This window comes from Microcebus murinus, chromosome 4 (assembly GCF_040939455.1).
Source record: "Microcebus murinus isolate Inina chromosome 4, M.murinus_Inina_mat1.0, whole genome shotgun sequence".
NCBI lineage: Eukaryota > Metazoa > Chordata > Mammalia > Primates > Cheirogaleidae > Microcebus > Microcebus murinus.
The window spans coordinates 30,281,865-30,308,182 of NC_134107.1; the positions used below are offsets into that span (position 1 = coordinate 30,281,865).

The following is a 26,318-nucleotide window of genomic DNA, read 5'->3' on the forward strand; positions in this document are numbered from 1 at the left end:
AGAAAAAGTAGCCAGGTGTGGTGGTGCACCTGTAGTCCAGCTACTCAGGAAGCTGAAGCAGAAGGATCATTTGAGCCCAGGAGTTTAAGGCTGCAGTGAGCTATGATGATGACACCGCACTTAAGCCTAGGTGACAGAGCGAGACCTTGTCTCCACAAAAAAAGAAAAAAAGGAAAGGCCAAACTTTGTTTCCTTTTATCTCTAAAGTGAAACAACCACATACACTTTAGACTCTTACAGCAATAATCCACCAATCCACATTTGTCTATTTGTTGCCCCCAAAAAGACAGAGGATTCAGGGGACTGGAACTCTAACTCAGAAATTGTTAGGGGGACATAGCCAAAATAAGAAGTAAGTAAGAGTGAAGGATAATCCTTTTCCTTTGACAACGCTGCCCTATCAAGTGATTATCCTCTCTCACTACCAAGGTTTTTCAAAAAGTAACGTAACACTTGCTGCACTCTCTACCACAAAGGTGTCTACTAGTCACCAATTCCACCTGACTTCACCACTGACCAATGTGTAGCATTCATCACTACTGAAACCCGTTAGTCCCGTGTTTGCTATAACCCTGGACTTCCCTGGCTCTCTGGTTACTGGCTTCATACCTGCAATTCTATATACTTTCCAGGTGACTGAGATGGAGAAAACCCTCCATACCAGAGCTTTTCAACTTCGACATTACTGACTTTTGGAGCCAATGATTCTTTGTTGTTAGGGGAATGTCCTGTGCATCTTACGATGTTTAGCAGCATCCCTAGCCTCCATGCACTAGATGACAAGAGTGCCATCCCCATCCCCAATGAGGACAAGAAAAAGAGTCTCCAGGCATTGCTAAATGTTCTCTGGTGGCAAAATAACTTTGCTTTGAGAAGAACTACTCAGTACCCTCTTCCTTAGCAATTTCACTCCATCTTGGAAATTTAACTACTATTAATACCTCCATAGGGATGGCACCTAAGTCTGGATTTTTTCTCCAGAAAACGAGTCTCACAGTTCCTCTTGGCTGATACACATCTCCACCTGGATAATTTCTATTATCCAAGCCATCAAGCCTGAAACTGAATCCTCTCCCTCCTCATCATAATCATTGCTATCTTCTTTTAGTGCCCTACATATTAGGCACTATTCTAAGCACTCCACATATAGTACTTCAATTAATCATCACGATGATACTGAAGGAAATTAAAAATATGTTTACCCCAAAATATGACACTTTGACATTCTGGACTGACTAAAGAAGCTTCAAGGTCTCTCTGACTGTTTACCACCACCACCACCATAACTCTACCAAAATCTTTTCTTCTGCCTGAGATCAGCACCCACCTAGGAGGACAATTGTTTTTTTCTTCCCCTCCCTGTAAGACCAGGATTCTAAGATAAGACAGACTCTAGGAAGATAATGTCCAATTTCTCAGATTCACTTAAATCCCAAAGGGAACTATTTACCAGTTAATCTTTGTTCCCCATCCATTCATCCACCCCAATAATCCTTTACTGCCTCTCTACAGAATTTCTCTTTCCCCATCCCATAATCCATTTTATCAGAAAGGCATGTAAACTCCTGAACCCCACTGGGGACCTGAATCCTCATTTTCTGGAATCCTCATTTTCTGGAGGTTCCTGTATATACATATTAAATAAATTTGAAATTTTTTTCTTCCAATCTGTTTTATTGTGTTTATTTTAAAGCAAAGTTTCTAAGGGCAAAGGGGAAGTTTTGCCTTCACCCACACAATACCATGAGGTAGCTATTATTATACACATTTGACAGATGAAGAAACTAAAGTAGGGAAGTAAGAAATCTGCCCAAATTGTCACACACATAGTAAGGAGCAGAGTTTGAACCCCCATAGCTTCTGCCTTCTGACCACAACATTATACTTCCAAACACCTTCCCTTCAAATGTCGACTTGCTTCCTTGATTCCCCTTAGTGGAACCACAATTTAAGCAGTCACCTACACTCCACACTCTGGAGTCAAGTCCAGCAGACAATATGTCTCTTGATTTACTATCTGAAGGGGAAATTATGACACCTCAGCTAAGGGCCCTGCACAAAATGGTGGGCACCACATTCTGACTGAATGTCAGTAGCCATACCACATCTGCCCCTCCAAAACAGTCTGGCTGGAGAGATGTTCCCCCACATCTATGAAAACCCCCTTCTTTTCTTTGCATTCCCTTCTCACTACCCTCCACTAAACATCTAGACCCATTCTGCAGTGTTACATTTTAGCCCCACCTGACATCCCACCTAGGCCCTTTAACCCAATACCACTGCCCCCTGTACCACTAACTTGCTAAAACAAAATTCTAAGTAACAAAGAGCTTCTGAGTGATTTGAAAACATTGGTTAGAATCCTGCTCCTACCTTCAACTTGTTCCTAGAAAGCTTTCTCCCCCTTCTCATCTCCACTTGGACCTGAATTCTTGACTTTCTAATCTTCATCTCAAATCCTACTCTTGGTTCCTTTAGACTTAGTGACTAAATGTGGCCGCTGCCCTGGTGTTCAGACCTTAGCTTTCTTTATAGTCTTTGGCTTGGCCTGCACCTTTGACTCCCAGAATCACATTCTCTCAGATAGAAATCCCATATCTTAGTCAGAATACTCCACCTTCCTCTACTAAGTAATTCTTCCTAAGATTATAAATTTTGGAACTTGAGCCCAAGTACTGAATTGTTCTTCAACAGCTTCATGCATGTGACCCTATGCTTCTTATGAATCTCCTTCCTTTCATGGTTCTTTCTTGACATATGAACATAAATGTAAGTATTCATGTACATACACACACACATACACAGTATAAGAGGCTCAGGATGATGTTTCCTAGAGGCTTTGTATTTGAAAGGCCTAATAAACACTCAATTGACTCTATTAATCAGTTGTGAAGTAGACAGCAACTGTATACCCCACTCACCTGCGAAAGACATAGTCATAGACAACTGACAAGCAGCCCTTAGTGTGAGAGATGGAGATGTAACTACTGCAGTTGTGGCATCACTGCCAAGCATCCTCTTCTCCCAGGGCTGCTTGTTCATGCTGTCAGCTGCTATGACTTTATTGCCATGACAACCTGATGTGTAACCCAGTGACACAGCACTGAACTAGATGTACCAGAAAGCAGTTCACTGGGGATGCTGGGTTCACTGCGACTCGGTACTACTGCTTGCTCTTAAGATGCTTCTCTCTTTGCCTGACCCCAGGGTGGCAATAAAGCATGCAATCCAAACTTCTGAGCACCATTTTTCCAGAGTAAATAGAAAAAAACTCTGGGTGGCCATCACTGTAGGAATGTGAAAGTAGAAGAATGAGTCCCCAGAGACACCCAGAACTTGTAACAACCAAGTATAAGAGGAGAGCTTCTATTCCATCTTGATTTCCTGCTTTCTTATCACCTTAACCTATGCATAAACAAGAAAGACAACTTCTGCTTCAGGAGTTATTATGTAGGATGTGGGAGGTATAAAGTGACACTGAAAGTTTGAGGGGGCAACTATACAGAATTTATATTGTCAAGCCTTTCTTTGACAATACAAAGAAAACCTATTTTATCTGTTGATGAATGAAGCAATTTTAAAACGAACAAGACTCACCCCTCAACTTCCATTCCAGTTCCCTACCCAAGCATCTTCCCTGAAAAGCCATAGTTATTATATTTAAATATTATTAAAATCCCAACACTGAAACAACTGCATGCCACCAGGAATACTCAGGGAAGGGCACCAAGATGCACATGTCATGTTTTCTGAGTCTTCTTTGCTATAGAGGACCACAAGGGTTACAGTACATAAAGTCTGATGTGGTAGAGAAAGGGTTTGAGAACTGGCTCTGTTAACTCCATGCTTCTAGAGCTCAGAAAGGAGAAAGTTTCTTCATAAAATGGGGGTAATATCATTCTTATTTTTTGATATTTTTCTGAACTTTACATAAAATAATACATGGAAAAAACTTAGTACTTTCTGGGCACATAGGATCACCAGCAGAACAGTTTTGCTGATCAGAGGTAATAGTAACTGAATTTTTATTGTGTGCTTTCTCATGTAGTACCAACTGAGCTCTTACAAAGAGCTTCCAAGGAGCTTTCTTTAAAAAAAAAAAAAAAAAAAAGGAAGCCTATACCCTTAGGAGTTCAGATTCTCATTTCCTAAGGAAATATAGAAAGTCCTTTCTTACACACCCTAGGCATTGAAAAGTAAGGATATCAATACAGAGAGGCTCTTTGCCTCAGTTTCACTAAATGGTCACAGGTTGTCAGGGAGCAATGGCTGCCTTTTCTAGTCTGTTAAGATCTGACCAGGCAATGTCTCAGGTACAGTCTACTTCAATGATACTGAAGAAAACACAGAGAGTACAGGAAGGATGGGTCACATTCTGCTCTTCAGCACCTGAACGGAGTCAGTCTATAAGCACAGTTGGCTCCTGAACCTCACAATTTGCCTCTTATTGTATTTTCTCTCCTTTGTAGACTAAAATCCCACTCCACCTCCTTGAGGAACTAAAAACCTGCTCACCTAAAAACCACAGTGCTCATTAACTAAGTAGAGTTGTTAAAATTATTTGCAGGTCCCCAAAAGGTGTGACACCAAATCATCATGCATCATTTCTTATCTCCTCCTCAAGTTTCCTTTTTTAGGGTACTTGTTAATAAAAACATATTATGATTAGTCCTACCTTATAAATGAAATTGAAGTATGTGGACTTGTGTCATTTGACCCCAATGTTTGTGCTCTTTCACCATAAAAGGAAAGGAAAGCATGAGGATCCCATACTCAATATAAATTTTTTTCCCTGAAAGTGTGAACAAACTCTACAATTGGTATACCATTCTCAATCCATTTTCTATATGTAAAAGGTTAATAACTTCCTATAACTATTAATAATTCCATATATAAGTCATAGAAAGGCAACTTATTAGGATCATTAGCCCTGTGACCTTGGACAAGTCACTTAACCTCTTAAATCTGTTTCTTCATCTGTAAAAAGGGGACTGTAACATCTAACTAATTGAGCTGAGTAAGGAATTAAGGAAATTTGGTAGAATCTATTTCACCTGCCATGAAGTAAATAAAAGCCATTTAACAAGGAGGTGGTCATCAACTGGCTCACTGGGCTAAATGGAATTTCTCTCTGCAGAGACCTGATGAATTCTGTCCTTTGGCTAAATGTAGAGTCAATCAAGAGAGAGGCACTATTTTAAAATTTTACGTTTATATATATGTACCAGCATCTATATATAGACCTGAGGTAGACTGTGAGTTGTTTACAGTCTGTAGGTTTAGCCTTAAGATATCAAAGAAAATACCTTTTTCCTTTAATAAACCTAAGTTTTATTTCCTTAACTGAGTGAGGCTGAACTAACAGGAAAGGAGTAGGGAGGGGGACAAAAGAGAAGCAGGCCCTTGAATAAAAGTCTGGGTGGTTTTATCACTATTAACACAGTAAAGTTTTATGTCTAGGTACCCAGGCTTCTAAATTAACTGTCAAATACAATCCTGCATTGGAAACATGAATCGTGCCTACTATGGGGGAGTCCTGACAGTTCCACTCCCGTCTCTGCATTGGCTGTGTAATCAGCCCTTCAAGCTTTTGGCAGAGAGTGCATTATCAAGTCTCCTGTCAGTGCAGAGAGGAGCTGAAGCACAGAGAGGACATCACAAAGTGTTAATTTTATTAAGCCATTTAAAGCTCAATCCCTTTGCTTGCTAACAATGCTCTAGCCCACCAGGCAGCTCAGAAACCATGCCACCTTAGTTTTAAAAAGCCTAGAGTAGATTCGTGTAACGGTTCACTTAGGAGCTCTGGGACCCCAATAACAAAGGAGAGGAGTCAAAGGATAAAGCTGCAGGGGAAGGAAGAAGAGGAGGTAGGAAGAGAAAGAAGAATCTCAGTGGTATTTACTTTAAAGTGGGGATTTATCTCCTAATGTGTTTCTTAAATATGACTTAGCTTCTTTATTTTTCTTTTAATTTGGCACCAGGCAGTTCTGCTAACTAGAGAGTTTGCTCATAACAATAAACATAATTGCTTCTATGCATTGATTTCTTGTGTCTATTGGGAATATATGGACACACAGCTGCACACTCCCAAGGCAGATATATTTGCCTTGACTTGAATGGGCAATAGAGCTATGGCGAACTTATGCCAGTTACTCTGCAGCCAGGCAAGGCCCACCGAGTTAGCAAGCCAGTCAGCCACACCACGGGATCCCCAAAGTGGAGATTTAACCCAATTTATTTGCCTATCATTATCACTCAAAGTGGTATGAATGGCTCTTGAAAACCTACAATCTGGGTCACTAATCCTGGGGAGTGATTGATCAAAGTATTAACCCTGGGGAGTGATTGATCAAAGTATAGAATCTAGTTATTTATAAACAGGTGGCTTACTTTTTTCCACAAGGCTTGGAAGGTCTCCTCAACTCTGTGGGGAGGAAGCTATCACCATGTACTCCTACCCTTCTTCTGGAAGAAGTGGAAGACCTCGGGACTAGGAGAAGGATCGCAACAGCAGCCACTGTTTACAGTGTAAAGGAAAAAGAAAAATCTCAGGACCCTCCCTAAATTCATTATGCCAAAAGGGAGAACTGAGCCCCAAAACTGAGTCACACAAGCATTGCCATCCTCTCCCCAAGATGGAACAGGAGTCCTCCTCTAAGAAATGAAAGGGCTCAGAAGATGACTAAACATGGGTTTTTGTTTGTTTTTTATTATGGACTGGGTATGGAAGGGAGAAGCCTGGATGGCAAGGTGGTCTTGTTATAAAAATAATTCTCACAATAACAGCCCTCAAAGAAATGCTTTAATTCAAACCTTTAAGGGTGTCCAACCATCAGCAAACCAGTCTCAGATCAAATAGGCAGGGCCTAGCTGCATTTAACAGAGATTCTCTATAAATGCAAATCTCTCCCCCAGTCTCCCCACCATGACAGCCTTACAGCATTATCCCCCGTCTGTCAGCAGCCATCTCAAAATATGTCAAAGAAATGTATTTTGGGTTAAAATATTTTCTTCAGCCCTAAAAAAAAAACTCTTCAAGATATACAGCCCCAATAAAATGAGGGCATGTCAATTATAATCTTAGGACTATAGAAATCTTAAATGTCAATTACAAGTTTATCTTCACAAATGCAAATCAAGGAAGAGATAAGATCACTCTTCTACCCACACTGAGAAGATTCGCAAGCAACATTGACTACTTCCACTGGCCCTTTTTTCTGAATGTTCATCTTATCATATATAGATTTACTAAGCACCAAATAGAACTTCACAAAAATAACATCACTGCCTCACCATCCACCTTCTTTACCCTTCCCTTTTTCCTGTATACCCCATTTTTCCTTTAAATGCAAAATTCTCAAGGTCTTCTACAGAGAATCCAGAACACGACAGATACTTTGTGGGCTGTTAACCCATCTACCACTGCACAAATTTCAATGACTACTATATAATCCTCTCTCTTCACTACGTGACCTTTTTAGTTGTTCCCAGAAATGGTGGGTGTAAGGCTGGTGGTACCCCCCGACCCATATCAAAAAGAAAAGGCTCATGAGACCAGACCCACCAAGGACAACTGCCAGGCCCCGCTGAAAATAACAACACCTCGATGTCCACCCAGATAAGAAAGTTTTCTCGGTTCCTGGATTCTGCAAATACCGCCAGCCTCTCCTATTTCTCATTAACCACCAAAGGTCACAGTGGAAAATCCCCAGCTCTTCCCGCCAAAAGTCCCCAGTCCGCCTCAAACAGTATAAAAGCCCTAACTCCCTCCAAATGGACACGACTTGGAGCCCCCTCCCTTGGGACCTGCAAACCTCACCTGGGAGCACTCAATAAAGCCACACTGTTTGACCACACTCTCTCTATTTCTTTCACTGCAGGAAAACTTTAGAGGGTCTTCTGCAAGACAAAGGAGCTGAGATTCTGAAGGTCCCTTGGCAGACTTCCTGATGCCAACATTCATCATCCCCCACAATCTACTCCCAGTGTACCTAGCCCCTTATTAGTTACACCACAACCTGCCCCAGGGACAACCTGCTCCTAGGCAGGTGGTCCCTCTCCTTTAAAAGCCTATGATCTCCATTTGTTGCAGAGACAAATTCAAAGCAGCTTCTCCCACTCTCCTGATGTAACAGAAAAAATGGCTTGAAGGAAATGGCAAAAATGTTTTCTGTCTCTTGACAGAAACATCCCCCACTCCTTTTGGAGAACTAGGACCTGCATCCCTGCCTCAGGCCAGTGGTCTGGAGGGGCAGGGGAATGAATGTCTTTTGTTCTTTGTGCCACAGGAGATGGCTCAAGAAAACTATCTGGGCAGAGGTCACGAGATTGTGTAAATTGTCTAAACCAAAGATGGGATGAATCCGAGCTAAGGTCATGAGATTGTCTTAGCCAAAGGATGGGACTGATCAGAACCTTTAAAAACTCTATACTTCTGCTCAGAAGCAGGACATTGGTACTTTGAGACAGGAGTCTGCCAACCTCCTCATTTGCCAGCAAATTAATAAACTCTCTTTCCTTCTCCTCAAACCACTTGTCCTTGTTCTTCTGATGCAGCCTTGGGGACAAGTCCTGAACTTTTGGTAACACTGATAAGACCTCTGTTGTATAAAAAAAAATTCTTTTCTTCCTTGGCTATCCCTGTTGTCTCAAAAATTGGATCTTTGTACAATGAGCAACTGGACTTAGACTGAAACCCACTTTCAGTTTCAATAACAGCTGTGTTTTTCCCAGGCAAGTCCTTAAAATCTTGGCTTAATAAACCTCCAATTGTGTGTGACTCTCTCATTTTTCGTCACTTATCATTTAAGTTAACAGGATGCTGTACTCAGCACTTTACATAGATTATATCATTTAATCTTCCTAACAACCTATGAAACATGTACTGTTATCCTCTATTTTGCAGCTTAAAAACAAAAAAACCCTGAGAAATAGAGAGTTTAAGCACAGTATTTGCCCAAGGTCCTACAGTTATCAATGCTGGAGATGATGGAGGGCGGGGGAGATTTACATGTGTAAATCTAATTCCAGAGGCTGAGCTTTTAATAACTATGGTATACTGCCTCCTCCTGCTAGACGCTAACACCAGGTTTCTAACCCTCATTCTTGTCTAAAAGAGGAAAGGAAAAAGAAAAAGACTGACCCTTCAAGTGAAGGGTCAAAAAAAGTGATTCAGGCCATAATATTTCTCACTTTCTCTCCAACAGCTTTACTAAGATATAATTCACATATCTTACAATTCACCCATTTAAAGTATACACTTCAGTGGTTTTTAGTACATTTACAGATTGTGTGGCCATCACCACAATCAATGTTAGCACATTTTCATTATCCCACAAAGAAACCCTGTACCTATTAGCAGTATCCTGTACCTATTCCTGTCTCCTTTAGCTCTAGACAATATTGAGTCTATATTCTACCTATAAATTTGCCAATTCTGAACATTTCATATAAATGAAATTAGATAATACTTGGTCTGTGAACATCTTCTTTCCCTTACCATAGACAAAGTTCAGGACATCTATCCAAAAATATGACTGCAGGAGACCAGAATAGGCCACTCCAAAATATGCCTCTTTGGTGGAAGAATTATTTTGAGCTGATTATTTTGAGAAATTGCAGACATAAACACTGAAAACAAAAGAAGGTACCCTTTTGTAAGAGCAATTTACATCTATAAAGGAAATCTCCATTTGTAAGAGCATCTCCCTCTCCAAACTCAGGATAACTCTAAATCACTAGAAACTCTTTTATAAATGGAAGCAGGCACCTACTTAAATCTGTATAATCTTACCTTTGTTTACTAGGCTTTTCCAGGGCATCTTCCTATAACCAGAATTCCCCTTCCATGATATTTAAACCTGAGACAGGAGATCAGAATAGGGAACACAGGTGGGGTGGAATGGTAGGAACAAAATCAGGGTTATGGATCAATAAGAAAAGCTATGGTCAAGCTACTTTGTAACCATTATAGAAACACCTTGCCGGCTCTGGTTTGGGGAAAGCCCCTCAGGTGTCTGCACAGATGGAGGACAAAAGCATGCTCAAGAAACTGACTTCATTATACCATCATTACCATAAATTATTGCCCCCTGAATGGGCTTTGGAAGCCATGATGCATCCCAGCCTGAACAAATAAAGTAAAAAACTCCCCTGCCCTATGGATGGGAAGAGATAACATTTTCAATGGCCAGGGGGACAGCAGCACAAGAATGAGAAAGTAAGAAGAAAAGGAGAGACCCAAGGAGACCCCAGTGCCACTGTCCACCTGGACGTGTACCCGCTCTGACCCTTTTGGAGTGTACTATCCCCTGCTTGCTGTGGGAGTGGGTCTGCTAAATAAAACTTTCTGCCTATGATAAGGGAAACCCCCATCTATTACTTGGTGCATCAGGCACTGGAGACCCCCACTTCTCAGCATAATACTAACCTGGTTCCTGGCCCAGGAACTATTCTATTTCCTGGCATCAGCATAACACTAAATCTACTGCCTGGCGCATCAACATAATATTAACCTATTTCAACAAATCAACTAACCTACACCTGGTAACCCACCCATCGGACCACCCCAACTAATAAAAGTGGGAAAAAATCGGGGCAGACGGTGCTCAGAATTTGGTGGCAAGGCCCCTCTGAGGCTGCCGGCGAAATAAACTTTGATTCTCCAACTCTCAGTGTGCCACTTGGTTTGTCCTCAGAACCAACTGCTGTAACACTTATGCTTCAGTACTTTGGTGTTTGGTTTCAATTCTTCATTACTGGACACAAGGATGGAGGAAGACCACACACTGGTAAACAAGCCTGAATTCAAAGTCAGTTCTTTGGAATTTACTAATTTCCATAGGTATTTCCCTGTATACATGAGGTATACATGTTAATAAACTTGTTTTTCTCTTGTTAATTTGTCTTTGTTAAAAGGATCTGTCCCCAACTAAGAACTCTGAAGGGTAGAGAATTATTCTTCAAGATTCTACTTTTCTAAATTGGGGTTCAAATATAGAAGTGGATTCAAATAATAAAAACATATGTATTTATAAAAGATAATGTTAGCTGTGTGACCTAAAGTAAAATCCTAAGCTGCCCACCTCCCGACTGAACAGATCCCCGTGAAATGAAGTAAAATTTTAAGGCTCAACTCCCACCAGCTGACTGAATGGACCCCCTCGTGGCAAAAGGAATATCCTAAAACTAAATTATCTGCCAGGAGGAGGGATGTCAGACAGGGCTCATCATGCCCCCCTCCCTTCTTGGGGACTTCCTTTGTAACCCATTAACAGGCCTAAGGGAGGGTATGCAAGACAAACCTGCAGGTCCTCAATTTACACAACAAATCTATGTTAGGTGACTTATCTCTGATAACAGCTCCTTATGTTAAACATTCCAAGCCTTAGCATGTGGCCCACTGAGGACATTTATCCAGCCCATAGGGTGTTTTTGCCACCGCTGCGAGTCCTGCTTAGCAGCCCACTCGTCCTGGGCCCACAGTGCACATATGTGGAATATGCGCCGCACTCCCCAACTGCCCTCTAATGGTCTGAGGGACAGTGAACTGGCCCCCTGTTTAAAAAGTTTGAGACCCCTGCTTTAGACAAAGCTTCATGTCTTTAACCAATTACAATCTAAAGAATCTTTAAACCTGCCTATAACCCGTAAGCCCACGCTTCGAGATGTCCCACCTTTTTGGGCCAAACCAATGTATGCCTCCCATGTACTGATTTATGACTTTACCTGTAATTCCTGCCTCCCTGAAATGTATAAAAACCAAACTGTAACCAGCCACAGCAAGTCCACTTGCCCAAGGCCTCTTGACAGTGGCTCCGGGTCATGATCCTCAAATTTGGCTCAGAATAAATCTCTTTAAAATTATTTTACAGAGTTTGGCTTTTTTCCATTGACACCCCTTATTTGGCCAAGTAGACCACAGAAAAACCTTAAAACTGAGTTCCTGCCTATAAAGGGAAGGGAGGTCAAGTCCTACAGGCCTCTTGATAACCACCCCTCCCTTGGAGTTTAGATACAATTGATCAGCATTAATGTTAAAGCAGAGATCGTAAGACTGACAAAACAGACTCTTTATGACAATAAGATACTTAAATTATTAACAGGACCCAAGGCCATGAAGGACAAAAGTTAAATTACCTGCAGGCCATCCATTTTCTGAACAGATCATTTGAGTACCTTATGGCTGGTCTTCAATTAATAGACTTCCTTAACTTAAAACATTCCAAGCTTTAGACAAAGCTTTACTTCTTTAACCAACTACAAATCAAAGAATCTTTGAACCCACATATGACCTTTAAGTTCCCACTTCTGGATGTGTCACCTTTTTGGGCCAAACCAATGGACACCTTCCATGTATTGATTAATGACTGTACCTATAATTCCTGTCTCCCTAAATGTACAAAACGAAACTGTAACCCAGCCCACTTTGGGACCACTTGCTCAAGACTTCTTGAGCATGGCTTCCCACACACACTGGCTCAGAATAAACCTCTTTAAATTATTTTACAGAGCTTGGGGAATTTTTTTTCTGTTAATATTAATAGATGAAAAAAGTGAAATACTAAAAAAACTGTAGAGATATATACACAGATTGAGCATCCCAAATCTGAAAATCCAAAACTCTTCCAAAATCTGAAACTTTTCGGGCATCAACATGAGGATCAAAGGAAATACTCACTGGAGCATTTCAGATTTTCAAATTAGAAAATCTGATGCTCAATTGATATAATTGAAATATTTCAGAAATACAGAAATCCAAAACACTTTTGGTTTTAGGCATTTCAGATAAGGGATACTCGACCTATAATATCATGTTCTATCTGAAAGGCAAAATACCATAATATTACCCATTTGTGTCTCTCAAAGTCTGGTCATTGACCATGTGCATCAGAATCAACCAGGCTACATATTTAAAAAGATCTCACAACCGAATTACATGCTGAGGCTCAAGAATCTGCATTTAAAAAACAAAAAGTACCCAAAGTTTATAAACCACTGAAGGTAGCAGAAGAATGGGTGATTATTTTTTCTTTTATCTTTATATTGGCCTTAATTTTCCATACTTTTCCACAGAAAACATGTACAGATGGTACCCAATTAAGATTTTTCAATTTTACAATGGTACAAAAGTAATACACATTCAGTAAACACTATACTTTGAATACTCATACAATCATTCTGTTCTTCACTTTCAGTATTCAATAAATTACATTAAATATTCAACACTTTATTATGGAATAGGTTTTATGTTAGATGATTCTGCCCAACTATAGACTAGTGTTAAGTGTTCTAAGCATGTTTAAGGTAGAGTAAGCTAAGGTTTTGCATATTACTCAAAAGATTTTGTGTATTAAATGCATTTTGACTTACAACACTTTCAACTTACAATGGTTTTATCAGGATGCAACCTCATTTTAAGTCAAGGAACATCTGCATTACTTTTATAACTGGATCAGGGAGAGTGAAAGGGGGCAATTTACTTTGTTTTGTTTTGCTAAAGGCAGAGGAATAGTGAAGGAGGGAAAGAGCTTGTTTCTCCTTTTTCTGCTACTTAAGGGTCTATAGAGCAGAAAAGGTGGCCACATTTGCTTCTGGGTTATTTCCATGCCTTAAAGCCTAGAGCAGACCTGAGAAAATACAGGTATTTTTTTCTAATTGGTGTCCTCCATTAATCAGGTCAAACTGTGGAAGCACTTGACTCAGTTCTTCATTTAGCCAGGGCTAAATGCTCCAGGGGTTATGGTTCCTTTGCCATCTCTTCACATTTTCAGTTTGAAAAGGCCTTTCTCTAAGTCTTGGTGCTCTAGGATTGTGGGATACTGTGGCTAGAGGATCCCAGTAAAGGGAAATAAAAGTATGGAATGGAAAAATAATCAGTGAAAGGTCATATTGCTAGGCATAACAGGCTATACACATGAACACACACACACAAATATATATACACATATATATATGTGTATATAAATGTGTGTGTATATATGTATCTCCACAGATACAACAATAGTACATGGGTGAAATACATGGAGTAAGACAAATCTGAAGTTAAAGTCCTGGTCCCATCACTTACTAGCTAGCTATTTAACCCCTCTAAGTTCCAGACTGCTCATCCATAAAACAGCACAAATACTTATTTTCATAGGGCTATTATAATAATGCATATCCATTTAGTACCCACCAGACTCCATGCTAATAAGGATTGAGAATATACAGCTAAAATAAATACAACTCATACCCCTGAATTTCCTACATATAACTTTTCTACGAAAAGTGCAGAAATAGGTCAATAATTCTAATAATCCCGCAACCAAAGAAACACTTTTACATGTAGCAACTTGATAGCTGAGGCATCTCAATTCTCTGCTTCATTTGGCTGAATAAACACTGCCCCAGTGAATGTTTCAGCCTTGGTGCAGAGCATGGACCAGAATGAGTAAGGCCTGGCTTGAACCCTGTAACAAACAGGACACTAACAACAAGAATTCTAATTAGGTTTTACTTATATTCATTATTATTTGTACATTTAAAACTTACACTTTTTGACAAGAGTCTGATTATCACAGAAGAATGAAAGACTGGGCTATATTCCATGCCAATGATATCCACTATGAAAAATGATTATAAAGTCCTTTGCAATTATAAGATGCTACAGAAATACTAAATAAAAATAAGAAAATAAGAAAACTATTCTCAGATCTATTTAACTAGTTTCACATTGCTAGACAATTCTTTGGTTTCACACTTCAGTAAGGACACCTCTAGAGACTAGAGACAAGAAAAGGAAAAAAACCTGCTATGTTTTAGGCAGTCTTGTATCACCAGATCCCATGTTTAATCCTATTCTAGTCAGACAGAATAATGTGAGCCACTTGGTTAGAGTCTTAAGATGCTTTTTTAGAGAATAACTTCTTATAAGATTAGTATGAATCTGAGACACACAACTGTATTTTTAACTGCTTGCTTCAAGCACACCAGTTATAGGAAACAATGAACAGAGCACCTTATAGGGAAAGAAAAGCAATCAATACATAATAAAGTGGCTGTTACTAACTGCATAATAAGAATTTAGTTTGATTGAACTTGGCATGTTATGTTTTTGGTTCATTGCTTTCTGAGGACTGAGCAGTGGGAATGGAGGGGAGGGAATCAATGTATTTTCCAAGTCTTGGTTTCCTCTGGGTAAACTATGAAAGATAACTGTATAGTCAGTAGGAAAAGTGTGTGAAGATAAAGAACTCAAAAAAGAAAGCAGTGAAAATAAAGAACTCAGAAAGCTTTAAATTTCTTAAAAATCCAGGTCAAGACACACAAAAACCCCTGACTGACTATATCTTTTTAACTTCCTTAAAGCCTAGCATAAATGTAAGAAATCTACAGACAAAAATCCTGCTTTGTGCAATAGGTTTTTCTGAAAAGTTTGTCTGGGAAAAAAAGTGTTTGCAAACTGAATTATGCCAACACATTAGGACTGCTTTATTAAAAGGACCATTTCCTACTAATCCTTTTGACAAATTAAAGGTTGTTATTAAAATTAATCTTCTTCCATAATATAAGGGGTTCTACATGTCTAGATCCTTTAAAATAAGCTTAACACAGTAACATTCATGCACACAACTTCATCTGGTCCTGGCCTTACTTCTCAACCATCACTACCTCTGATTCCTGTCATGAGGCTCACCCCTAGTGGCTGGCTGTTTGTGTTGTTCCTCTGGGTTTAAACTCAGCCTACTGATGAACCATGGCATGGCCTTTGATCTTCCTCCTAAATCCTGACAGGGATCCCTTTCCTTCTTTTTGGCTTTGCTCTTTCCCTGTTAGAAGTAACAATGTAAAGTAATCCTGTTCTGTTAGCCTCAGCTGGCTTCCCAACCACTTCCCTTTACCCTCCCCTACTCCTTTGCTATCTCTGCTCAATTTATTTGTTTCATAAGCCTAGATTTTTATTTAGTTTTTTTTTTTTCAAATTTGAAATCACTCGGACTTATTTCTAGACACTCTTCTATTTGCTGAAAAGAGTGAAAAAAACTGTAACAAGCATGAAGCAAAATAGCCAAGGTCCAGCACAGTGTTTCTCAAAGTGTGGTCCCTGAACCAACATCAGCATCACTTGAGCACTGGATAGCAATGAAAATTCTCTAGCCACTCCAGACCAACTAAATCAAAAATTCTGGGAGTAGTCCCAGCATCCTATATTTCAGTAAGTTCTCTGGGTGACTTTCATGCACACTGAAGTTTAAGAACCACTGGGTCTGGAAGAAAAGGCAGCATCTAACAAATATTTTGGATAAAATGAGGCAACTCATTAAGAAGAATTAAGTCTATATTATTGACAGAGAAGAATACTACGATATTCCACATAATGAAAAAAGCAACTGAAAACCCATAGGTGCAGTGTAATTTTGTTAAAAATGTATCTCCATGGGGAAAAATGTCTAGAAGGTTGCACATGAAACTGTTAATATGGGTTAACTTTGGGTAAATTCACCTTACTTTTCCCTTAGAAATATCTGCATTTTTAAATTTATAAGCATGTATTATTTTATAATTTAAAAAAAATGGTTAATCTAGGCATCTTCTATTGCTGTCTGGCAAAACTCGGAGGTAAAAATTAACTTAGTCCCCAGTAGACTTCAGTGTCTGAACTAATCAAGCTCTGTGATGCTTTAGGGAATTCTGGAGGAAGTAAAGCAGAGATAGTGCTCTATTCTCCATGACTCAATCAGTACTTCTATGTAAAGCCTCTGTGCCAGGCAATGACAGGTCATAAAGCCTGAGAGATTCTGTGCTTTTTAAATAGGCCAACTCAAACAGGGTATGGTGGAGTTCTGCAGAAAAAACAGAACACACTAAAAACTTAAGGGTCTCTTAAAAGATACCAATTTACCTTCAGAAAAATTTTCTTTGTTGCAGAAATTATATACATTTAAGTCACCCATTTTTCACCCTCCCCCCTTCTTGACCTAGCAGTCATTCTGCAATTATGTTCACCCTTCTTCAGGCTGGCTCCAAAATACATACAGCATATGCACGTGGTAGACTAAGAAGTGGCTTGAAAATAAAATAGGTTGGTGGGAAATGATCCAGGATAAGATAAAGAGAAGGTAAAAGAGAGGTGTGTGTACCCACATATCCAAGATCAAGTCAGGTCCATACAAATATCCTTTAACTTATCATGCATCAGGGAAAAACCCTGAGGCTTCCATGGGTTCCTCCCATGGGACCACTCAATTCTTTCATTTCTGGCAATTTTCCCATCAGAATCACTCCATACATTCACAAAGGATCTCAAAGCACTCTACCTGTATTACCGTCATACACAGAGGCCACTTAGTGTTATTTGTACACATCCTCTCCCTCTTCGCTGCCCTTCTGATTACAAGAAGCACACCGGTGTGGCAGAAACAGAAAATACAGTGTCTCTCTCAGCATAGGCTATTGCCCCAGAAATCAGAGAAACTTATAAAAAAAGCTTTCAGGAACCTTTAATAATTGGTTCATCTTTACTAAAGGAAAAACTACTTTTACCAGAGGTCCTCCTACTTTAAGCTAGGAAAGTTGATAAAGGTTACCCTAATATTTCCTATCTATCAAGATACTCTCTACTTCTGAAACCTTAACTATACCAGAAGACAAGAGATATTATCAATGCCCCCATACTTTCAATGTCATATGAAGGGAAAATTATTTTGTAGATTGGTGGCTGCAGTCACCTTTTGAAGAGCCTGTCACTCTCTGTGGCCATGCCTCATATAGTGTTTCAACTTAGAAAACTGAGGCACAATGTGATTATATGGCAGAAAGGAGATAAAATCCAGTGCTTGGCTTGCAACATGACATAGAAGAAAGAGTACAGGCACTGGAGTCAACGTTTTAATCTCACCTCTACTTTAAACCAGATTTGGAGTAAATGACTCTACCTCTCTAAGTTTCAATGTCCTTATTGATAAAATAGGAATAATAAGCTACTTTACAGGGTTGTTACTGTAATCAAAAAGTATACAGGGGGAGAGAGGAAATGAGGAGCTAGAGGGTAAAGAGTTTCAGTTTGGAATAATGAAAAGGTGGTTGTACCACAATGTGAATGTACTTAATGCCACTGAAATTTACACTTAAAAGTGGTTAAAATTTCATTATGTATTAGCACAATTATGTAAGGCTCCTAACACAGTACCTTGCTCTCAGTAAGATGCTCAGGAAATAAGTATCAGTCCCATTCCCCTTATAAATAATGTACAAAAAAAAAAGACACTCAAAGTAAAATAAAATCATGCTCCTTTCCCTATTTAATTGTGAGAGGCTTTGAGTCTGAAGCAGAGCCAGCTGACCCAATACCAGGTAGTACCACAGTAAGTGTCTGGGTAGGAAGGAGAAGGGAGTCTGTTAGTCATAATTCTCCCCCCGCCACCCCACAACCTGGCATGTTCAGTTCCAAGTCCACCCCCACCCTGGTATGGCATCTCCCAGAATATCAACCCTCCAGCCCCTAACATCTTGAAAAAAAGCTAGGATGCTTAAGCTATTTCACAAACCAGACTCCAGGTTGTGAGGACAAAAGCATTCTCTGTGGCAGCTGGCTCCTATAAGTGGGGGAGAGACTAGATGCTAATGCTGAAGACAAACTGGATGGGTCTGGATCCTGTTCCAGCCCCCAGCTTTAAGCTGAACAGTATCTCAGATGCCTTTGGCTAGATTTAATGGACACAAAGGACCGAACTCTCAAAGGCCCAGTAAAGGAAGATTAAAAACGCACTTGTCTCCAGTTCAGGGAAAACAATTAATGATTATGTGTTGTAAGTCATAAAACAGAGAAGGAGAAAAATAGATGACTTATATCTCCAGGCATATTAGAACATTATTTTTGATGGGCAGGCTTAATTAGATCTTAACGCAATGTTCAGATAGGTGAACATTAACACCCCTCAAATTTAGCTCAAGGAGAATAAAATGCTTGGGGTACTAACACCTAATCAATTACAAAACAATACTTACCTTAGGGTCTGAGCTCTTGAACTTTAACCTTTCCACCAACTCTATCATAGCTGCCTTCAGTCCACCTGAGTCTTTGCTCTAGAAGAAAGAAAATTCAGGGGTCACTAGACAGCATTTTCTTGCTCTCTTAAACACAAATAGCATTTCAAAGGACAATGAAATAGAAAGCAATTTTTTCTTCTTATCAGCCAAGAAAACTAAACAACTAAAGAGAGCTGCATTGCCCCTCTTCCCTTTCTCTATGAACAAGAGGGTCAGGACATAAATTGCCCAGTGACCTGAGAGAACTATATGGAATGAAAATTAAATGTAATTTGTGCAGGCCGACTCACTGCTTCATCTCAGGCTCAACTGTGCTGGCACTGACTGAGGGCTGAGGCTCTGCAAAAGAGATTTCCATCCAGGATGTCTATGTTACAGCCTAGTAAATTTCATTTTGAACCTTTAGCATGTCAGATATAGAAGTATTCAATATTAAATATTCTCAGGAAAATTAAAACAAAGAAAATACCTTGAGATTCAATTGGAAACAGGATTACAGTGTGCTAATTAAGAACACAGGTTTTTTGAGTCAGAAATAAATAGTCTCAAATTTGAGGTCCATCATTTACTAGCTGATTAATCTCAGGCAAATTACTAAATTTCTCAAAACCTTCTACCCCTTCTATAAAATAGGGATAATAAATAGGGCTTTTCTGAGTCTTAATTGAAATAGTGTTTGTAAAGGTATTATATAGCACATAGTGCTCAAAAATTACATGGCTGGGTGTGATAGCTCACACCTATAATCCTAGCACCTTGGGAGGATAGATTGAGGCTAGGAATTCGAGACTAGCCCAAACAACATAGTGAGACTTTGTCTCTACAAAAAATTTAAAAATTAGCCAGGCATGATGGTGTGCACCTGTAGTCCTGGTTACTTGGGAGGGAGGCCGGGGCAGATCACTTGAGCCTAGGAGTTCCAGACTGTAGTAAACTATGATCATATCACTGTACTCCTCCAGCCTGGGTGACAGAGTGAGACCCTGTCTCCAAAAAAATTTCTTAAGAAAATATCACATGCTATTATCATTTCAATGTAATGATTTAGAGTAGCACAGTCCAATAAAGCATAATGTGAGCCCGCATGCAAGCCATATGTAATTTTAAGTTTTCTAGTAGCTACAATAAAAAAGTGAAATTAATTCTGATATATTTAACTCAGTATATCCAAAATATTATTGCAACAAGGAATTTCAACATGAGATATTTTATATGTTTTTTCATACTAGGTCTTTGAAATCTAGTATGTATTTCACAATTATAGCCCAATTCAATTTAAACTAGCCACATTACAAGTGCTACAAAGATACATGTGGCTAGTGACTACTGGTCAGGTCAGATTTAAAGCAGATTACAGAGCCCCATTGCCTGGATTCAAATCCCAAATCTACCTCTAGCTGTGTGACCTCAGGCAAGTCACTTAGCCTCTCTGTGTCTCAATTTCTTTATCTGTAAAATGGAGTAGTAATAACAGTACCTATTTCATAAGGCTGTAGTAAAATTAAATGAGTTAATATATGTCAAGGTGCTTAGAACAGGACCTGGCACATGGTAAACACAATAGGAAGTATGAGACAGTTTTATTATTATCGTCTGTCTCCCTCATGGTGCTTTAAGTTCCTTAAGGGTTGAACTACATCTTTTCTCTCTCTGTATCCCTTGTGCCCAGCATCAAAAACATGTTATACAAAATCTGAACAAATGAATGAATTAATGAACATACAATCTTAAGACATGAATGCCTTAATAATAAGATATTACATGTGTGTAACACAATCTAAAAATCACAGGTTAATTTTCTTATCTCAACAACTTAATGGGAGAGAGTAGGACCATTCATTTCACCAGCGAGGTAAAGGAAGCAACAAGAAGTAAAATCAAGGCCGGGCGCGGTGGCTCACGCCTGTAATCCTAGCTCTCTGGGAGGCCGAGGCAGGCGGATTGCTCGAGGTCAGGAGTTCGAAACCAGCAAGAGCGAGACCCCGTCTCTACTATAAATAGAAAGAAATTAATTGGCCAACTAATACATATATACAAAAAATTAGCCGGGCATGGTGGCGAATGCCTGTAGTCCCAGCTACTTGGGAGGCTGAGGCAGGAGGATTGCTTGAGCCAGCAGTTTGAGGTTGCTGTGAGCTAGACTGACGCCACGGCACTTACTCTAGCCTGGGCAATAAAGTGAGACTCTGTCTCAAAAAAAAAAAAAAAAAAAAGAAGTAAAATCACTGTCATTTTTATGGGGGAAGGAACAATAAAGAAATACAAGAATAAACAAACACTACAAATAGCTCCTACTCAAAATTGGCCCCTGAATGAGCGATAACATACTTTCCAAATTTGCAGAAAAAATTTCAATTCTTCCAAAACAGGAAATAGTTAAGACCTCACTGTATGGATTAAAATATACTAAAGGCTAATCTTTTTTTCCCTCTGACCTCCCTTGCCTCCCAAGTCTACACAGTAAAAACTCAAAATGTAACATGACTATGACCAATATCCACTTTAGATGTGCTCTCCAGACACAGCTTAGATCACATTTCCATGTTAACTGTATTTCTATATTTTAATAATTTCCATTTTTTAAAATGATTGTTTACAATTCCCTTAAATTCTCTACTAATTTAAGTCTTTAATCTCTGTGATCTCACAGCAGACAGCTGGAAAAAGGAATCTAGAGGTCACATACCAGGGTGTGGGTGAGACCTGAAATATCCAAAAAAGGGTTAAGTTGCCAGACACAATGCTGCTTTTATGAGATGATCAGACAATAAAGCCTGTCTGGTGATATCATTACTCTACCCTGCTTCTCATTGGCTGAATGAGCGGGTCACTTGTCCCTGGAAAGCTCTCTTTCCCCACATCCCAGCTGCCAGCACCCATTTTAAGCTCTTCAGCAAGAGCCCTGATGTATAGACTTCCCCCCAGCTTTGGAGAACAGAAAGGAATGCACCAAACTGTGCCTTAAAACCTTCAGAAAAGAAATAAAACGATGACGAAGGAATCCCTAAGAAGCAGACAGCCTGTCTGCAGGCAGATGTGCCTTGTGGAGAGAGATAAGGGAACTCTTAGCTTTCTTTCATAAAAATTCAGTGTGTCAGCAAAATTCTTCCTCCTTTTCACAAAGCATCAGCAGCATCACCTACCCAGGGGAGAAACAAAGGAGAGACACCTGAAGAGCACCTCCCTTCAGGAAACTCACCTGTCCCACCTCCCAACCCACTCTGTGAATTATTCAGCAAGATTAATTGGACTCTATGTTGAGCCTGCTACATGCAGTCTCTAAATGAGTGGTGAAGAAAACCTTCCCCAATAGCTTTAAGAAAGAAAAAAAAAAACAAAAAACATAAAATAAGCAGTTGGTGAAAAGGGAGAGTTTCCTCTGGGTAAACCTCACCCTAACATGACAGCTGCAGAGCTGGGGCAAGAGTCCAAATGGAGGACTCTAACCCAAATCCACCTCCCTGTTGCTTTTCCCACACTCCAGTCCCTTCCTGCACCCCAAGAGGCCTTATGCACAGGTGTTCAAACTAGTATGCTCAAGCTCTTAAAACACCCCTCAGTCACCCTTTAGCCACACCTGAAACCTAGGGATACATATTTCATGGGTAGAGTCCAATGGCTTGATCCATCTTCAGGCAGACAGACTCTGCAGGCCCTAGAAGCAGGCTCAGGTCCTCTAGGACCTCTAGGACCTCCAGGTCCTAGATACCTGGAGTGCGGTCTACAAAGGGGCAGACATGGCCACAGGAGGGACCTTCAAAATAGCACAGGACATGATAGGCACAGTGGCTCACGCATGTAATCCTAGCACTTTGGGAGGCCAACATGGGAGGAGTGCTTGAAGCCAGGAGTTTTAGACCAGCCTGAGCAAGAGCAAGGCCCTGTCTCTAGAAAAAATAGAAAAATTGGCCAGGCGTAGTGATGTGCACCTGTAGTTCCAGCTATTCAGGAGGCTGAGGCAGGAAGATCACCTGAGCCCAGGAGTTGGGGATGTAGTAAGCTATGATAAAGCCACTGCACTCTAGGCCGGGAGACAGAGCAAGACCCTGTCTGTCTCTGTCTCTCTCACTCACATCTCACACACACACACATACAGCATAGGATATAGGGCAGGGACACAGGTTGTCTGGGTCTAAGGGAGGTATCTGAGCATGAGTATCCCCTAACCATAGTATGGCACCATGTTTCAGTTAATTGTTTGCTGAGGGCAGTCACTAGTCAAAAAGGTAACCAGAATGGGCATTAAACCCTCATATGTTCCCTAATTGATAGAACAAACCAGCTGCCTTTGAAACTCATGTTCTTTTTTTTTTTATTTTAGTGTATTATGGGGTTACAAGCATTAAGCTTACATATATTGCCCATGCCCCTCTCCCCCCGAAATTCATGTTCTAATTGAGTAGTGGACTGTAACAAAAGGCAGGCTAATTCTAACCTTGTTGACATTTGGTTTCATAGATGGCCAGATTCTATTATGTCAATCCTTGGGACAAGCACCGTGACTAATGAAGAGGTGGGATTCTTATGATATCCGTACTTCTCCACCTCCATCCCACCCAGTGCATTCCATGAACGCAGGAGTTCAGCATGAGCAGATTTTGTTTATGTACTTCTTTCCTCCCCCAAGAGAGTGTAGAAGAAAAAGAGACAAGTGCTATGTTGTGACACCACCCCTCAGAATTTGATTAATCTGCATGGGATGCTTCACAAGAGCCAGCTCTCAGGTATGAGTCAAAATAAAACCAAAGAAAGGAAAAAGCTTTACACTTGAAGGTATTCTTTACTTTCCAAAGCACTTTCATATGCTTTCACTGGTATTTCACAATAACCCTAAAAAGAAGTGTATTCTCTTCTCACTTTAAAGCTGAGAAAAATGGCTGGTGAAACTCAAATGAGAAACCCCAAAATCACAGAGTTCATATTCTCTTTCACTGGCATTTCACAACAACACAATAACTAAGAGGTAGTGTATTCTCACTTCACAATGGAGAAAAATGGCTTTGACAATGATGTCCCCAAAATCAGAGCTAGTTAGTGGCAAAACCAGGATCAGAAAGATCCAAATGCAAAAGATTTATATATACAACAGAAGAGATTGTTATCAAGAATACACACATACAAGAAACACAAAGAGTTTCTATAAATCAGTAAGAAAAAGCCAAATAAGCACAAAGGAAATCTCAACAAAAAAATATGAACATAGTAGAAATGTGAAATGGCTCATAAACATATCAAAAGATGCTCAAACTTACACATAATTAAGATATCATTTCTTATCTGTCAGACTGAAAAAATGTGAATCTAATAAAAGCAAGTGTTAAGGGGCTTTGGGCAAATTGGGGACATCCATATGTTGCTGATGGATGTGTAAAATGATAATGCTACGCTAAAATCACATACCTAGCAAGTCAAGTCCACTTCTCGTTTCCCCTTGAGAAACACTAGCACATGTGTCAAGAAAGCACGCACAAAAGTATTTATTACAGCATTGCTTGTAATGCTATAAAACTGTAAACAACCTAAGCATTCATCAATAGTGGGTGGCTAACAAACTATGAAATTATGACATAGCAAATAAAAAGAATGAAATAGATCTATAGGTACCTGGCTATAAGGCAAGACATACTATTTAATGCTTAATGAGTGAGAAGTGCACCATCTGGGGATGGTCATGATGGAGACTCAGACTTTTGGGGGGAGGGGGGGAAATGGGCATTTATTGAAACCTTAAAATCTGTACCCCCACAATATGCCGAAATAAAAAAAAAAAACAAAAAACTGAACAAGCATGTTTCCAAAGACATAAATAAAAAAAAAAACAAAAAAACTTGCAAAATAGTATTTATATATAATAAATGTAATTAATTTTTTTAAAAAACCACAAAGCTATTATTTTCTATGTGTGATATATATGTATACGAAAGATCAGAAAAGCAATTATTGCTGGGACTGGAATTAGGGATAGTAATAGAAGGGTTTTAGACTTATGTGTATTTGTTGCATAATTAAGATTTGGTTAAAAAAAAAAAAGGTCTGGCATATGGCCAGGAGGGCAGGGAGGGAAGGAGAAAGGAAAAGAATGAGAGAGGTAGAAATGGGGGACCCAGGGCTCCTGCTTCTTTCCATGAGTTTGCCTATGTGTAGTCCTGGGGCCTGTTCATTTTACACTGCAAACACATGAACCAGTAGGTACAAGAGAGGATTTTTTTACTTGGTATTCATGTATGGATTTCAAGGGGTATGAAATCTGCAAAACTTGGGCCATACATGCACTATTCTAAGGAAAGAGACATTAGCTTTCCTCAGATTCTCCCAAAAATTTAGCATTCCTAGTGTAAAGAGAATTACACAAAGAGAAAGGACACCCAGGTTCTATTCCTAGTTCTGCCAGTCACTGCTATGTGAGCTTGGGAAAGTCATTTTACATCTCTGGGTTTTTGTTTCTCCATCTATACAGGAGGAAGATGGGCCTGATCAGAAGCTATAAATATGCAGCGCAGCCTGCAGCCTACCCAACTATTTTCTTTAGCTTTTAGAGTGTTACCCCACACACTTAAAATTCCCAGTGGAATGGTTGCCAGCAATTAAAAATCAGGAGATATGACATAATACAGATTTCTAGCTTCTTTTGAAAATCTAAAGGGTATGATTGTACTGGACTCTCATCCCCATATACCAGAAATTGGCTGAAGGTGAGTAGCAGCTATTCCCTTTAGGCAAACCAAGCTCTCTCCAGCTTGCCACAGTAACCTTAGTTTGCTTCTTTCATTTACATTACCTTTCTGATAGATGTCTGAAGTTACTACCCATGGAAGCAACTCTCTTTGAAAGTTTTCTACCTCTAAGTTCCCTCATTTTTGAATACCAAGAAATTGAGATGTCTTTCTTCAAAGGAGGGCAGAATCCTTGATATACACATATCCATTCACCCCAAAACAAAGAAATAGCAGAGTTCATTCTAATGTAAACATCTTTTAAAAATGGGCAAGGGGGCAGAAACAAAGGTGGAATATGGTAGGTAAAGTGGCATCAGAACAGGAAAAAGTATTTCTTGACAACCTTTGCACTTTTATGGAAGTCGGTCTAGTCTAATGCCAATAACCAGCTGGGCATCCAAAAGAAAAATCAAGTGTTAGCAAAAATGTAAATATAAAATCACGTAATATACTAAATATCCTAAACTGGCTCCTAAATGCTGAATTCTATATTACAAAGCATCAGAAGATGTTGAATTCAGAAAGAATACTGGCTGTCTGTTTGGGGCTGTTTTACTTCCTATCCCACTGGCC

The 26,318-nt window shown here is 39.7% G+C and overlaps 1 protein-coding gene across 5 annotated transcripts in view; it reads right to left on the reverse strand.

The window, feature by feature from the left end:
• Positions 1–26,318, reverse strand: part of TRIM44 (tripartite motif containing 44) — a 120,377-nt gene that overhangs the window by 74,967 nt on the left and 19,092 nt on the right. For all 5 annotated transcript variants that reach the window (XM_076002029.1, XM_012738761.2, XM_012738760.2 and 2 more), the window contains exon 2: positions 18,988–19,065. In XM_076002029.1, the coding sequence (XP_075858144.1) occupies positions 18,988–19,065 (78 nt within the window). The remainder of the gene's footprint in view (positions 1–18,987; positions 19,066–26,318) is intronic.